The sequence below is a fragment of the Cnephaeus nilssonii genome (genome assembly GCF_951640355.1).
Source record: "Cnephaeus nilssonii genome assembly, chromosome: 17".
Classification (NCBI taxonomy): domain Eukaryota; kingdom Metazoa; phylum Chordata; class Mammalia; order Chiroptera; family Vespertilionidae; genus Cnephaeus; species Cnephaeus nilssonii.
Genome location: NC_137088.1, coordinates 10,708,334 through 10,724,161, shown reverse-complemented (window position 1 = coordinate 10,724,161; position 15,828 = coordinate 10,708,334). Strand labels below are relative to the sequence as shown.

At 46.4% G+C, this 15,828-nt stretch overlaps 1 protein-coding gene across 1 annotated transcript in view; it reads right to left on the bottom strand.

Moving 5' to 3' along the window:
* Positions 1 to 4,568: 4,568 nt before the first annotated feature.
* DCLK3 (doublecortin like kinase 3) overlaps positions 4,569 to 15,828 on the bottom strand; it is a 31,880-nt gene continuing 20,620 nt past the window's right edge. The window contains exons 3-5 of the mRNA XM_079795739.1: positions 7,161 to 7,293; positions 6,373 to 6,540; positions 4,569 to 5,097 (exon numbers count right to left, since the gene is read on the bottom strand). Coding sequence (XP_079651865.1) covers positions 4,859 to 5,097; positions 6,373 to 6,540; positions 7,161 to 7,293 — 540 coding nt within the window. The 3' untranslated portion in view covers positions 4,569 to 4,858. The remainder of the gene's footprint in view (positions 5,098 to 6,372; positions 6,541 to 7,160; positions 7,294 to 15,828) is intronic.

Here is a 15,828-nt window from a genome sequence, read left to right as displayed (position 1 = left end):
CACCTGGCATGGCATTGAGAGTATGGGCGTATCTAGTCTCTGGCCTACAAGGTCAGACAGCTAAGTTTATCTTCCTTATTATTCAAGCAGGCTAAAGCAGGCTGGAAAGCAAAGTGATTATTTTAGAATAAGAGGCCATCTAAAAAAATAGCAGAGCCCGGCTGGCATGGCTCAGTGGTTGAGCGTCAAGCTATGAACCAGGAGGTCACGGTTCAATTCCCGGTCAGGGCATATGCTCGAGTTGCGGGCTCGATCCCCAGTGTGGGGCATACAGGAGGCAGCTGATCAATGATTCTCTCTCATCATTGATGTTTCTCTCTCTCTCTCTCTCCCTCTTCCTTCCTCTCTGAAATCAATTAAAAAATATATATTTAAAATAAATAAAAATTAAAAAAATTAAAAATAAATTAAAAAATAGCAGAGAATTCCAAACAGTAGTTTTACAAAATAGGGGTTAGCCTTCTCAATAAGACCATAGACAGTTGCACAAACGACTCCAGGCCCTGCGGTGGTCAGGAAGCAGCAGAGAAGTGGGCTGGGACGATGGGGGTGTCAACGGTAACCCCATGGGAACTGACCATTAACGGATGGTAGTCACAGGACCACCCTGTGACTTGGCATTTCACAGGCAGTAGAGCTGGGAGCATACAGTCAAAAAATAATTCATTTGATAGAAAATAAAATTACTCAATGATGGTTGCACACCTGTGGTTTCAGACTAATATAAATGTGTGCCATATCCACGTAGAGAAACGGATTAATTAGGCAACTTGCATTAAGTCAAAAGATTAATTAGGCAACTTGCATTAAGATTCAATTTTTTTAAAAAAAAAGAACTGGATGAATCTACATGTGATGGAGAAACATATCAATTTCAAATGACATCCTTGGTCTCGGGGAGAATGCTCATTAAAATCATATTTTTCTGTTTCCAGAGTTACTTCCGTGATGCTCCTGCATAAATCTCTCTGTCAAATGCCTCGGAGCCTTTGGTGATGGCTGACGTAAAATGAGAGCAATCGCAAGCCATAGGTCGACCCCAACCCCCACCTCCCACCAAAGTTCTTTGGGGAAGTTGGAGCTGAGAATTTATTCAGTATGCTTCCTTCTGTCAGATCAAGAGAGAGACTAAGATCTCTCAAGTGAAATTTCCTCTCAGATCATGATGAAGTTACTGGCTTTCTGTTGACATAAATTACAGAAGTTATCTCAATAGACAAAGCATCATTTTCTCTGTGCTGCACAGTTTTCATAATAGCAGCTGGATTTCTCAATGTAATTTTTCTTAAGGTCAAATTTTCTTCACCAGGTATCGTCAGTGATATGAAACTTGTCAGAACAAATCTCGGTATACCTTTATATTCTCGTATTATTCAATTCCCAGATTCTATCAGGAAAATAAACACGGAGAAAAACAATACACCACTAACAACAAAATACATATCTGAGGCTTCTCTGTACAGTGTCTGTGTAAAACAGAAAGAATACAACCCAAGGGAAAGAGACAGTTCCACCATTTATTCCAAGTACTATTGCTTCCTGGAAAATAATTACAGAGTTTTCACTGTGATTGATTTCCAGATTCTAGGACACCATTACTGTAAGATACACCCTAGATTTAATAAGCGCTTTCGAAGGGGAAAAGAAACTCTATTAAGTACTTGTCAATTTAAAATGCACTCCAACTGAAGAAATGCTGAAATATGGAAAAGCATCCATCTTAGAATGAATGAAAACAACCATGGAGATTCAATTTTATAGCAACTCAGTTTTCAGTATTTCCCACGGAGGGATGGTCATGGTGATCCCACCTGGGACCAAGGGCATGGTCACACAACTTGGGAATATGGAGTAACAGAAGAGCACTGTCTTGAAGTCTAGAACTAGTCCTGAAGGTAATGCAGGAATAGTATTTTTTAATATTTTTAATTGATTTCAGAGAGGGAGGAAAAGGGTGGGGGAGATAGAAACATCAATAATGAAAGAAACAGAAACATCAATGACCGGCTGCCTCTGCCACACTGGGGATTGAGCCCGCAACCCAGGCATGTGCCCTGACTGGGAGTCAAACCATGACCTCCTGGTTCATAGGTGGATGCCCAACCACTGAGCTATGCCAACCGGGCAAGAATAGTATTTTTAACAGCTATATTGAGGTGTAATGGACATACAATAAGCTGCACATATTGAAAGTGTACCCTTTGATAAGGTTTGACATATATACACCCATGGATCCATTGTTACATTCAAGGTAGTGAACATATCCATCACATCCACAGTTACCTAAACCCTCCTTTATAACTCCTCCCACCTGCCTCGCTCCCGGCAATCCTGATCTATGTTCTGTCACTGTCATAGACTTTTTCTGGTCTGGTTCCTTGTATTCAGCCAAAACTTTGTGTTTTGTCCATGTTGTTGCGTGTATCAAGAGTTCGTGTCGTTTCATTGCCAAATAGTATTCATTGTCTATACACTCACCAGATCGTGGACATTCCAGTTGTTTCCACTTTTGAACTACTACAAATAAAGTACCTGTGAATATCTGTACAAGTATTTGTGAGGACATATGCTTTCATTTCTCTTGTAAACATCTAGTAGAATGGCTAGATCATAGGGTAGGTACATGTTTAACTTTTAAAGGAGCTGCCCAATTGTTCTCCAAAGGGGAGAAGACCATGTTACACCCCCATCAGCATGTACAAGAGTTCCAGTTGCTCCCAGTCCTCAACAATACTTGATATGGTCAGTCTTCTCATCATAGCCATTTAATTGTAGCCATTCTAATAGGTGTATGGCGCTATTTTGTTGTGGTTTTGATTTGCCTCCCCCTAGGGACTAACGGTGGAACTACAACTTGTAGCAAGTGGAAGATGACACCACCTATGCAGGAGGCCCAAAGGAGCGGACAGGGATGCAAGAAGGAAAACAGGAAAATGGGGCATCACAGACGTCAACAGGAGAAACGACTCAAAAAGAGAACGGTCGACAGGATCAAATGATGCTAATGTGAAACCTGAAGGTTCTCTTTTGGATTTCAGCCTCTGCCAACTTTATCAAAAGGTGTTCCAGTAGCAAATCCAGCTCCTTCTACATTTTCAGAATGAGCACCATTGCACTGCCTTGCTGAGTGGCAGCTCTTCGGGTGTCTGAGTCCCAGCTCCACGGGCCTCCTCTTCCGAGCCCCCGAGGTTAAAGCACCAGGTGGTACCCCTTCCAGCAGTTGCAGGTTTCAGGGAAGGTCACAGGCCCTGTTTTCTGGGAAGCTGACTCTGAGGCTGAGATAAGCATGCAGGTGGTGTATTAGGGAGTGGCCCCAGGGTCATCACCTCTGAAGAGAAGGGAAAGAAGCAGGACAGGGCGAGGGAGAAGTTGGCTGGGATGCTGTCTCAACCCAGGGCTCAGCCAACGCTTACTAGGAGAATGGCCCATCAGCGTTGTCCCCACTGGTCACACCCTACATGGACCGGTCACTGGATGCCACTTGCCCCAGGAGGGGGGTCATCCCCGTAGACGGTGACCGCTGAGCTGTCGGCCAGCAGCACCAGCAGCTCATCCCTTCAGTCTTGAAGCAGGATCTGGCAACACACCGAGTGCCCAGGACAAGGGGTTTCTCCTCCAAGTTTCTAGGTTCTACTCACCCCAACCTCTGCCCTCGGCTCCCCACCTAGGAGTGGACGTCGTTCCCTGCAGTTCGTGTCTCTAAATTAGTTCAGAGCCTCCTTGGTGCTTCTGCATTCTCCAATACCTGTCTGAGCAATTCCTTCTACTAAACTCTCTAGCGCTACATCTTTACTCCTGATTGACCTACCCGCCCCCAAGGCGGACTGCAACACCCATAGCGAAGGGAGGAGAGGGCTGAGAAACCCGCACTTTGTGACTGATTCTGTGCCCTACTGACCAGGTTCCATATAACCCAGAAGGCCAATTTGGTAAATAACAGCATCATGTTTTGCTCTCAGCTCATGCACACTCCCAGCGTCATCTGAAAAGACCCACGTTTTGGCACGGAAATCTGGATTGAAATAATCCGGGAACAGGCCCTCTGCGCCCTCCGTGTGTCTGCCCTGCAGGTGGGAACAGGCCTGAACCCTCTGAGCTCCTTCAAGCCGGAGTGTAAATCCATTGACCGCATGTCTGACACATTAATGCACTAAGTGGCTCCCTCGAGATCAGCAAATGTTGACACAGTCGCAGCCTGAGTGCCTAACTTCACGTAGAAGCAGCTCCGGCTCAGGGATCATTGGCTTAAAAGCTGCATAGATGGGTATCAAAAGGGCAAGAAGGAATCCACAATTTCGTCTTTCCATTTTTCAGACTGCACCAAGTGTGATTTTCAGCTAAGACTAACATGCTACTGACTGAAATACACAAACAGGCCTCGCGCTTCATCGAGGGTCCATCACAACGTGTCTATGCAGCCAAGCTGGCATTGGGAGGCGTGGCTAAACCGGGCTTCCCTGGCTCCCACCACCAGCGCTGAGAAGGAATCAGAGTAGGACCCGCTTCAGTGTTCAGAGCACGTTTTATTAACACAGAAAGACTACAATTCACCTTATTACTCGCACAGGGGGCACTGAGACCCCGGGAAGCACCACTCATGTCATATACCATGAACTTGATTACAAGGAGGAAACAAAACACATCATTATTACCAAAAACTCCATACTGGTAACAAGTCTTCCCCTCCCCCCCCCAAAAAAAAACTAGTATTAAAGGCTTCAAATATGCAAATCTAAAAATACGTTACAACATTTAACGTTAAGACTCATTCCTTTTTTAAAATATACTGAGCATCTCTCCCTCCCCTGATTCTCCAATTATGAGAAGACGCCCTTTGCATTGTGTTTCTCCTAAACTTCTATCCTCTGTCCTTGAGCAGAACCGAGGGCTGAACAGGGGCCGGAGGCGGAGACCACGGGGCCTGCTGGCTCCGGAGGTGGCCCTCGCTGCCCGGGGACGCCTCCTTGCGCTCCTTCCCTGGGTTGGCTGTGCTGGTCTTTCCAGCAGTTTCGATCCAGGGGTGCTTAAGAACTTGGTGGGCCGTGTAGCGCTTTTTGGGGTCTACCACCAGCAACCGGCTCACCAGGTCTTTGGCAGCTGTCGGAGGGAGAGGAGGAGGAGGAAAATGAGACGAATGCAGCTGGTTCTGAATGTCTCTTCCCCATCCGGGAACTGAACCCAAACATCCCCGTTAGCACCACGCGCTACCCTGGAGCAGCCTTGTCCACGGAACCTTCTGTGACCACGGGAACCCTCCACCTCTGTGTTACACGCTGGGACCACTGGGCGTTTGGAACGTGGCTAGTGCAACTAAGGAGCTGAATGTGTATCACATTCACTTCTAATTCACTCACATTTACATTTACACGGAAGCAGCCCCATGCAGCTGGGGGCTACCCTGCTGGACAGAGCAGCTCTACAGGGTGTTTGGTCATTTCTCCCCAGCCCAAGGGGACAAATACAGGCCACATCTGTCTGCATGTTTTCCATCTGTTAACCAAACTATCAAGGTGTTAAATGAAAGATGTGCGTTCTTCCTTCCAACGTTGACAAATAGGCCTTCCTACTGACAATATTAAAGAACATGTACGAAGAAGCCTAAGTAGTCAACAGTACAAATTCACAATTAATTTCCTTTTCTGCCCCAAATCATGAGTGATTCTGGAGAGAGATGGTGACACCTAGGGGGCCAGGGGCAGGCAGGGAGGAGCAAAGATTTCTGGTTCTCCCAGGCTGGCTCTCTGAGCCTCCTCCTCCAATCACTCGAGAATACCAGCATCACTCCTTCAGGTCCTCAAAGGACGTAGACCAGTGGTTCTCAACCTTTCTAATGCCGCGACCCTTTAATACAGTTCCTCATGTTGTGGTGACCCCCAACCATAAAATTATTTTCGTTGCTACTTCATAACTGTAATTTTGCTACTGTTATGAATCGTAATGTAAATATCTGTGTTTTCCGATGGTCTTAGGCGACCTCTGTGAAAGGGGTTGCGGCCCACAGGTTGAGAACCGCTGCTGTAGAGCCTAAGACCATCGGAAAACACAGATATTTACATTACGATTCATTAACAGGAGCAAGATTACAGTTATGAAGTAGCAACGAAAATAATTTTACGGTTGGGGGTCACCACAACATGAGGAACTGTATTAAAGGGTCGCGGCATTAGAAAGGTTGAGAACCACTGACGTAGACTGATGCAGCAGGAAATAAAGGATGAAGCCCAACGCGTGGACAGCCCACCTCTGTGCGGGTGCCGTAGGGGGCTCTGCACTCTCCTCACACGCCTGACCTGGAACCTGCTCACAGTCAGAACCCAGAGGGGCTCTGGCCCTGCCTCCCCTCTTCCCCAGCGTGGAGGCCCCAAATCTCACCCTCAGAGATGTTGTCCCAGTAAGGGGCCAGGAACTCGAAGTGGCCCAGCTGGATGATGTCGAAGAGCTCGTCCTGGTCCCGCTCCAGGCTGCGGAACGGGGGGAAGCCACACAGCAGGATATAGAGGATCACGCCCGCGGCCCACATGTCCACCTCCAGCCCGTAACCTGTGCAGCGGAAGCAGAGACACAAGCGCAGCTGAGGCCAGGCTGGATCGGACGTGATGAGATCAGCAGTGGAGAATCATGGCTCAGGTCACAGAGGGCCTCAGCTCTCTGGAAGCAAGAGCCACTTGCAAACATGACTCCTACCAACACGGGGCCCACTCCTACCAACATGGGGTACACACCAGGGTGACTCAACGTGTGGTCCACAGACCACGGCCACTGTGTGACCCTTTATTACTGGTCTGTCATAAAATAAGCACAGACATGGAAAGGAAACATCTGGAAACTCTTAGTTGACATGGCTATGACATGGCTATGACATCCAGTTGCACGCTCACGGGACACACCGTGAACAGGGTATAAATCATCAGTACAGGGTTGTGTAACACACGTGGTCAGTCACACGTGGCATGAGCTGTGATCCCTGATTTAGAAAGAGTTCTCATGCTTCGGTCAAGGAGAATAACTTCCAATGTTCCCATTAAAACCTAAATGCCAGCTTAGCACCAACTCCAAGATCTTTGTTCCATATTGAAAGAATATGAAATATGAAATATTAAAAAATGAAACCTTAATCAGTAAGTGAGCAAGAGTCCCACAGAGCAACGTGTCATACCTACCTTTCTCAGAAAGAATTTCGGGTGCTACATAAGTCGGGGTCCCGCACACAGTAAACACTGGTCTCACCACGTGCTTCGCAAGGCCAAAATCAGCCAGCTTCAAGGTCGTCGATTTGTCCTCATTCCTCTGAACCTGTAAGAAACCAAAATCCCCAAACCACCAAAATTGTGATGAGAATAAAGAAGGAAAACTCACTCAACAACAAGCATAAGAGGTCAAGATCACAAACAATAAACCTGCACACCCTTATAGTGTAGCCCAACACCGATGAACCCAATTTGATCTCAGTGACAGGTGCTCACATTTTCAAGTAACAAATTAGTGAGTTAGATTTTATACCATACTAGAGGCCCAGTGCACGAAATTCGTGCACGGGGAAAGGGGAGCAGTCAGATATCCCTCTCACAATCCAGGACTGCTGGCTCCCAACTGCTCACCTACCTGCCTGCCTGACTGCCCCTAACCGCTTCTGCCTACCAGCCTGATCACCCCCTAACCACTCCCCTGCCAGCCTGATTTGACGCCTAACTGCTCCCCTGCCGGCCCGATTGCCCCCAAATGCCCTTTCCTGCCAGCCTGGTCACCCCTAACTGTCCTCCCCTGCAGGCCTGGTTGCCCCCAACTGCCCTCCCCTGCTGGCCATCTTGTGGCGGCCATCTTGTGTCCACATGGGGGTGGCCATCTTGTGTGTTGGAGTGACAGTCAATTTGCATATTACCTCTTTATTATATAGGATTATGTAGAATTGCCACACATGGTTATTTAAATTAAAAAATTGAAATTTGGTTTCTCAGATGCACTAACCACACTGCAAGTGTTCAACGGCCATTGGTGACTAATGGCTACAATATTGGACAGTGTGAGTGCAAAGCATTCCCATCACCGCAGAAAGTCCTATTGGGCAGCATGACCTCAAACAAGAACCAATGACATTAGGAGTACAGACAGTTTTAGTGAGGACTAGAAAATGCCTGTGGGCAAAGTCTGGGCAGAGAGGAGAAAAAAGAAAAAAAAGTAGGAATTAGAATGAAGAAGTAGACAAACGAACAGTGGAGGGATGTTGAATACCGGCCCTAATTGGGGGGAACAAGGGGAAGGGGTGATTTAAGAATCAAACAGACCAGGAGTCTTGAATTCCAGTTCCAAGACTTGCAGTTGGATGGTCTTGGACAATTTACTGATCTGAGTTTCCATTTTCTCATTTGTTTAAAAAAAGAAAAAAGCCCTAACTGGTTTGGCTCCGTGGATAGAGCGTCGGCCTGCGGACTCAAGGGTCCCAGGTTCGATTCCGGTCAAGGGCATGTACCTTGGTTGCGAGCACATACCCAGTAGGGAGTGTGCAGGAGGCAGCTGATCGATGTTTCTCTTTCATCGATGTTTCTAACTCTCTATCCCTCTCCCTTCCTCTCTGTAAAAAATCAATAAAATATTTTTTTTTAAAAAGAGGGCGTGAAAATATCCAGCAAGTAAGAGTTCTAGTCAGTGTCTGTAATCTTCCCTGCTAAGTGTTAGCCCTAGAGCAGGGATGGGGGACGTCAGGCCTGCAGGTTGTATGAGGCCCGAGATATCGTTTGGTCTGGCCCTGCCAAAGCAACCACAGGCAGGACTCAATAAATCTAGGAGCTTTTCTCATAGCAACATAAACTTATATTAAGTGAATTATATTAAGCAGAATGATGTTATAAATATCCAAATGGCCCTTGGCAGAAAAAAAAGGCTCCCCACCCCTGCCCTGGGGTGACCAGCAGTCCCAGACTGCTGGGGACTCAGGGGGTTCCCAGGATGTGAGGCTTTCATTTTTAAACTTTCATTTAAAGACTTTTATTTCTAGCAGAAACCGGTTTGGCTCAGTGGATAGAGCGTCGGCCTGCGGACTGGGGGGTCCCGGGTTTGATTCCGGTCAAAGGCATGTACATTGGTTGCTGGCACATCCCCGGTGGGGGGTGTGCAGGAGGCAGCTGGTTGATGTTTCTCTCTCATCGATGTTTCTAGCTCTCTATCCCTCTCCCTTCCTCTGTAAAAAATCAATAAATATATATTAAAAAAATAAAAAATAAAGACTTTTATTTCTAAAACAGTCTGAGATGGCTGTCCTAGTTTGCACATAATAAATCTTTTAAAAAGTAATGCTACGGGAATGAGATTTATGCTTACATATTGGAACTGACAAACTGGATTCTAATTGTTATTATTTTTGCATGAAGGTGAAAGAAATTATGTCTGGTTCTTCCTTTAGATCCCGCTTCCACCAAATTTTAGAAAGGGTAGAAATAGTGATTAAAAAAAAAAAAAAAACAGAAAAAACAGCTACCCTCACGCTGAAATGAATACAGAGAACTGGCTGCTCTCCCGTGTTCTCATTAAAATAAGTCCCACCCGACGAGTCTCCTCAGACCTCTGGTCAGCCCATTCCCATGCCAGGTTCATTTGCCCTGTCCTTCTTCACCCTTGAGGTATCTGCGTGCTAGATGATAGTTAGGAAAAGGTGGCTCTTAACCCCAAAGAAGTCAGTCTCAAGAGGTGAGCTTAGCAAGTGTTTAGACCACCATGTTAAAAATAATAAAGCTAAAGATATATTTAAAATAAAAGAAATAAACAATGAAGGCGCAAACCTAGCATCTCTTACAGCAAGTAAAAGGCCCATTGGTGCCCCTCCTGGACCCTGCACAGCCTGAGGAATTTGTAGCAAAAGCTCTTTAACCCTTTGCACTCACTTGCTTTTTTCTTGATTCCTGCTACCGATGCTAACTGTGTCGAGTCACACTCGACATCCGAGTGCAAAAGGTTAAAAAATTTTTAAATATATTTTTATTGATTTCAGAGAGGAAAGGAGAGGGAGAGAGAGAGAGGAACATCAATGATGAGAGAGAATCGTTGATCTGCTGCCTCCTGCACGCCCCACACTGGGGATCAACAACCTGGCATGTACCCTGACCAGGAATCGAACTGTGACTTCCTGGTTCATAGGTTGATGCTCAACCACTGAGCCAGGCCAACCAGGCAGCAAAAGCTCTTTCTGTAACCGCATGGTAAAAGGTACTGGCTCTGCCCCCGCTGCCGCAGGCCTGCCTCGGATCCACCCTCCTCTGGTTCTCTTGGGGGCCTCTGGATGGGCCTCCTCCCCTCCTGCAAAGGAGACATCTCTTTGCTGGAGTATCCAGTGTCATGTACCAGTGACAAGCACAGCCTCAAAAGCCCAACTGTCAGGGTCCAAACTCCAGCTCGCCATTTGCTGCGCAACTGGTCAAGTAACTTGCACTCTGTGCGCCTCCATTTCCTCATCTGTAAAATGGGATCTGAATGATCGTATGGGACCATGATGAGGATGAAGTGAACTAACATCTGTACAGTGTAATCAACAGTGCCTGGCACCTAAGAAGCACAATATAAGTGTTTGCTTGTCAAGTAAAACCATATTATTTTAGCCACCAAAACGGTTCACCACTGAAGGCCGGGACTGACTCAGGCAAAATGAGCAGCTCAGGGAAGCTGGCACTGGTATCTCCCTGCTCATCACAGAACCTGCATGCTCAGGCCAGCGGTGCCCTGAGCAGGTAATGGCCACACAATGGTCAACATACTGGGATAAGCCTGGTGATGATGTCACCCAAGGGAGAGACTCGATGGGGCCACCGGAGCTATAGGAGAAATTACCAACTTGTCTGCAGGCACCTGTTCTCACATCTCTCACAAAACTGAGCAGGGGTTTTCAAAGCTCCCACCAGCACTCAGGAAGGGGGACAGGAGGACAAGAGGGAGCACTCTGGTTCTCCCTGTGCCCCATCAGGGCACAGCAACACCCCAAAATGCAGGGGGAGTGGGGCATCCACTCCCCATACAGGAACAAGCTCTCTGCACTCGCTCTGCCTCCGGCCAGTGAGCTCCCATCTCTGTGAGCAGATATGTCTCAATTACTGAGTCTGAGTCACCACCGGCCAATCTCATCAATGTCTCCATAATTAACCCAGCCAAATGGAAAGGCATAGACGTAGAACGAAAATGCGATTCCGCCTTGGTGTGCGTACAAGACAGACATGGCCCGAAAGCAGACAAGGGAGGTAATTATTAGAATAATTTAGATTAGAAAATTGAGTTTGCAAGGGAAGGACAAAAAATAGCCTGCTGCCTAGAGTTTCCAGATGGATCGTCTACATTAATCACATTTGCCGGGTGATTGTTGAAAAAAAAATATGTCCCTCACAAATATTTGCAAATATTTCCAAACAAATGATCGGCATTAAAAGCAATTGGCTGACTTAATACATGGCTGAAATAAACATGTGAAATAACAAAATCACCAGAGAGTTCTATTAGCCCTGAGATGCACGGAGAGAAAGCTACATAACTTCACTGAAACAGCTCATCTTCCACTAGTCTCCCCCGTGCATTTACCTCCCACCGTCTGCCACCCCTAGAAGCCAAAACCCCTTTTCCTTTGTCGTGTCCGTTTTGAGAATGTGTACTGTTCTTGGCTAAAATGCTATATAAGCCCCGAGTTCTCACCACCCCTCTGAGTTATTCATCCCCGCGGTTCTCCCCATGCATACACAGTGCACATGTAAATAAACTCTTGTATTTTCTCTTGTTCATCTATCTATTGTGAGTTGACTTTCCAGGGCCCCAGTCACTGAACTTAGTAGGGTAGTGGGAAAAAGTGTTCTTTTTCCGCCCCCCCTACACCCTCCTGGGCCAGGTTTGTTTGAAGGCCCGCCCATAGCCCCAGTGCACCCATCTGACCTTGCCCTCACCCCACACCTCCATCTCTCTAGTAGTCTCTGATCTACCTAAACTCACTGCTCTGGGTCGTGGGCCTCCAGGGGCTCTGTTTTCAGTTACCTCTCACCTAAAGGGTGCTCGAGATTAATGTGCACAGAACTGTAATGACTATTGACCCATCTGCATTCTTCACTCCCTTTTCTTTTCTTTTAATATATTTTTATTGATATCAGAGAGGAAGGGAGAGGGAGAGAGGGAGAGAGAGAAACATCAATGATGAGAGAGAGTCATCAATTGGCTGCCTCCTGCACGCCCCCTACTGGGAATCGAGCCTGCAACCCAGGCATGTGTCCTTGACTGGAATCATACCCAGGACCCTTCAGTCCACAGGCCGACGCTCTATCCACTGAGCCAAACAGCTAGGGCTTCCCTCCCTTTTCCAGCCACACCAAAGCACGCTACTTTGAATCAAGTTGGTCTTCATTATTTACATAAGCACCAGGAAACATCTGGATGGTCTCAGAGCTTCAAAAGGAGTCATTACTTTTCTAACAATTAGCTTCCCTTCTCTCCTTCAATGGTAGGTCAAAGTTAAGGGTGATCTTGTCGTTATCATCTCTGAACAGAAGGGGGCAGCAGAATACAGACCAAACAGCAAGAGTCTCCCTAAGAAAAAAAGTATTTGATGTGGGTATGGCTCACGTATCTTGGCCAAAATCTTAGTTGATCCTGAGTGGTTCCTCTGGCCTTTTCCTCCATGGTTCCCTGTTCAACTGGCTAGGAGGACCAAACTGATCATAGAAAGCAACTCACATCGATATGCCTAAAATCAATTTACATTTCGACAGCAAAGATACTGTAATATTAAAAAATGGCTGAAAAAAATCAGTAAGGACAAAGTCTCCCCTGGGATCTGGCACATGTTAGGCCTATGAAATGCCTTTGGAGCCTACATATCATGCCAGTCTTTTTTAACATCTCATATCCATTCCACAAACATTAATTTCTGGCCGAGGCCCTAGAAATAGAGTAGTAAATGAAACAGGTAAACTTCTTGATTTTATGAAGCCCTCTTTCTATTAAAAAATAATATTTGAAAGACATGTAATTTCAGGTAGTGATAAGTGTTATAAAAAAGAAAAAGTGGGATAAAGGCTATGTTGTCTAGTATGGTATCCACCAACCACTAACCACATTTGCTATTTATTTTTAATCTAGAGGCCCGATGCACGAAGATTCGTGCAAGAATGGGCCTTCCTTCCCCTGGCTGCCAGCACCACCTTCACTCAAGCCGGAGCCGCCTTTCTGCCTTCCCATGCTGCCCAGAGGCCCAGAGTGGCTGGGGCGGTGCGGAACGCCTGCGTCGTCACCATGGTGATGATGCAAGTGTCCTGCCCTGCCCCCGGCCACTTGGCGCCTGTGTATGCAAATTAACCTGCCATCTTTGTTGGGTTAATTTGCATACTCACTCCTGATTGACTGGTGGGTGTTGCGAAGGTACGGTCAATTTGCATCTTTCTCTTTTATTGGTGTAGATAATATGTAAAGTTCAAGTCAGACTCCTAAAGTATATTTCAAGTGCTCATATGGCTAGTGGCTACCATACTAGGCACTGTAGATATAGGACAACTCCATCATCACAGAACATTCTATTGGACAGTGGCAGGGGATGGTATTTTATAGGGTAGTCAAGGAAGAATTCGCTGAGAAAATAACATTTGAAAAAAATCATATTAAAATCTGAAGAGTGAGCTTTTCAGGTGAAGGAACTAGCAAGTGCAAAGGTCCTGGGGCATGTTTGGCCCGATGAGGAACAGCTAATAAGGGCAGGACTGAAATGAGTGAGGGGTGAGTGGTTGGAGTGAGGCTTTGAGAGGAAGACAGAGACCACATCATGCAGGGCCTCTAGGCCACTGAAATGAACTTTAGCCTCTATTCTGAGTGCCATGGGAAGCCAACGACAGCTCTGACCAGAGGAGTTACAGGTTCTGATTTCCATTTGGAGAAGGCCAGTCAGGCTTCTGCAAGGAAGAAGGCTTTGGAAGAAGAGGAAGGACCAGTGAGGAGGTGACTGCCAGTCTCAGCAAGAGGTGACAATGGCTTGGGCTTGGGTTTGAGCTTGGGCAGTGCAGTGAGGTGTGGAGAAGGTCATACTGAGGGTAAAGATAAGACTAGAGAATGGACTGACTGTGAGGATGAGGGGAGAAAAGACACAAGGGCGCCTCTGACGTTCCTGACCCCCGAGCAGCAGGTCAGCAGTGGCCCCATCCTTCTGATGGACACGGGTGGTTTCGGTGCAGTGTGGGGAGGAGAGACTGGCTGGAGTTCAGGAGACAATGAAACGTGGAAAACAGCAAACGGTGAATAGAGACACCTCTTTCCAGGGTGTGCATGTGTAGATCATAAAAATGAGGCAGCAGCTGAAGGGGCATGTGGAGAAAGCAAGGGTTTGTTTTCGTTCTAAGTTGGGGGATATTACAGTGTGTTTATTCCAGTATGTGATGAAGGACAGGAGGAAGGGAAAGCATCTGAGAGGTGCCCCGTCCCACGGGCTGAGGAGGCCAACGGGTCTCCTTCCTTCCAGCCCTGTTTCCAGGCAGGAACATGCCCCTTGTCTTCCCTTATTCCGAGACAGGTACTCTCAAAGGACCTCGCTCCTGTCTGACATCTCTTCAGGCTCCCCCCACACACGCAACTCGCTCGGCTTTCTTGGCCGTATGTAATTTCTTGGCTGTTGGCCATAAACAACCTGGCCTGTCCCTTCCCATCCTGCGTGGGTGGTCTGGCCATCATCGCCTCTCCAGCTCCGGTTTGCTTCCTCCCCTCCCCCCAGGGCCCGGTCAGCACATCCCAACCCCACCCAGGGAGCGCACACTGGCAGGAGAAGCAATTAACACTGACATTTCTGCAAGCAGGAAATTCTCATAATTAAAACATACTTTGCAAGATCTCAGGAGTCTAAATAACCCGAAGGGGGAAAGAGGGCTAGCATCCTGTCAGGAAATGCAATCTGTAGAAATAAACTCAGTAATACAGGCCTAAAATTTTTTATTCTAGGGCCCAATTATCAGATGTAAATATTTCTGTTGATTAAGACAAAAATAAGCTTGCTGCTGTCATTAAGAGCTCTCAGTATATTCAGAAAGTCTCTAAAAGCAGCAACAATTGCGATCAGCCATGTAATCAAAAGTCAGTTCTCACAAAATCATTTTTCTAAGCTTAGCAAATACAGGTCTTAATACGGACAGTAACCATCCATTCAAGGAAGAAACAATTGCTTTGATAATACAAAGCTCAACACTAGTGCAGAAGACTAGAGAACATTAACTGATGGACAGTTGTCATATTCACTCATATCAAACCTTAGAAGACCTAGCGAGTTTTGTTTATCATTATCATATCAGCAAGTTTAGAGATGACAGCTTTCTAAAACCAGACAATGAGCCCATAGTCAAATCCAACACAATCCAGATGTTTCTGAAAACCAAACAGCATGACATTAGATAGCATTTAGACTCCTGACACAGCAATAAGTTGAACTTGACTCACCCAGAAAAAGGACAAATGGTTAATAAATATGACAGGTCTATTCGTTTTTATAAATGCAAGCAGACAAAATTATCCACAGGGGAGAAGAGATATTTATCTATTCCACATAAACAACTCTTGTATTTAGAATGAGAAAGTATAGCTACTCTCCAATTTCGCCTCTGTGTCTCTCAGCACACACACACATACTACACACACACACACACAACACATACACACACTTCACTGCCCTTCAGGGCACTAAAACACATCTTACTGACAGTTCAATCCGTGAAGAGTTGCTAAGCGACTTCTCTGAGGCCATTAGCTTACCCACACTAACCGTGTACCTTGCAGTTTTCTACTTCCTGAAGTGAACTCCTCCACGCAATCGACACCAGTGCTCACTTTCCTTTTTTTTTT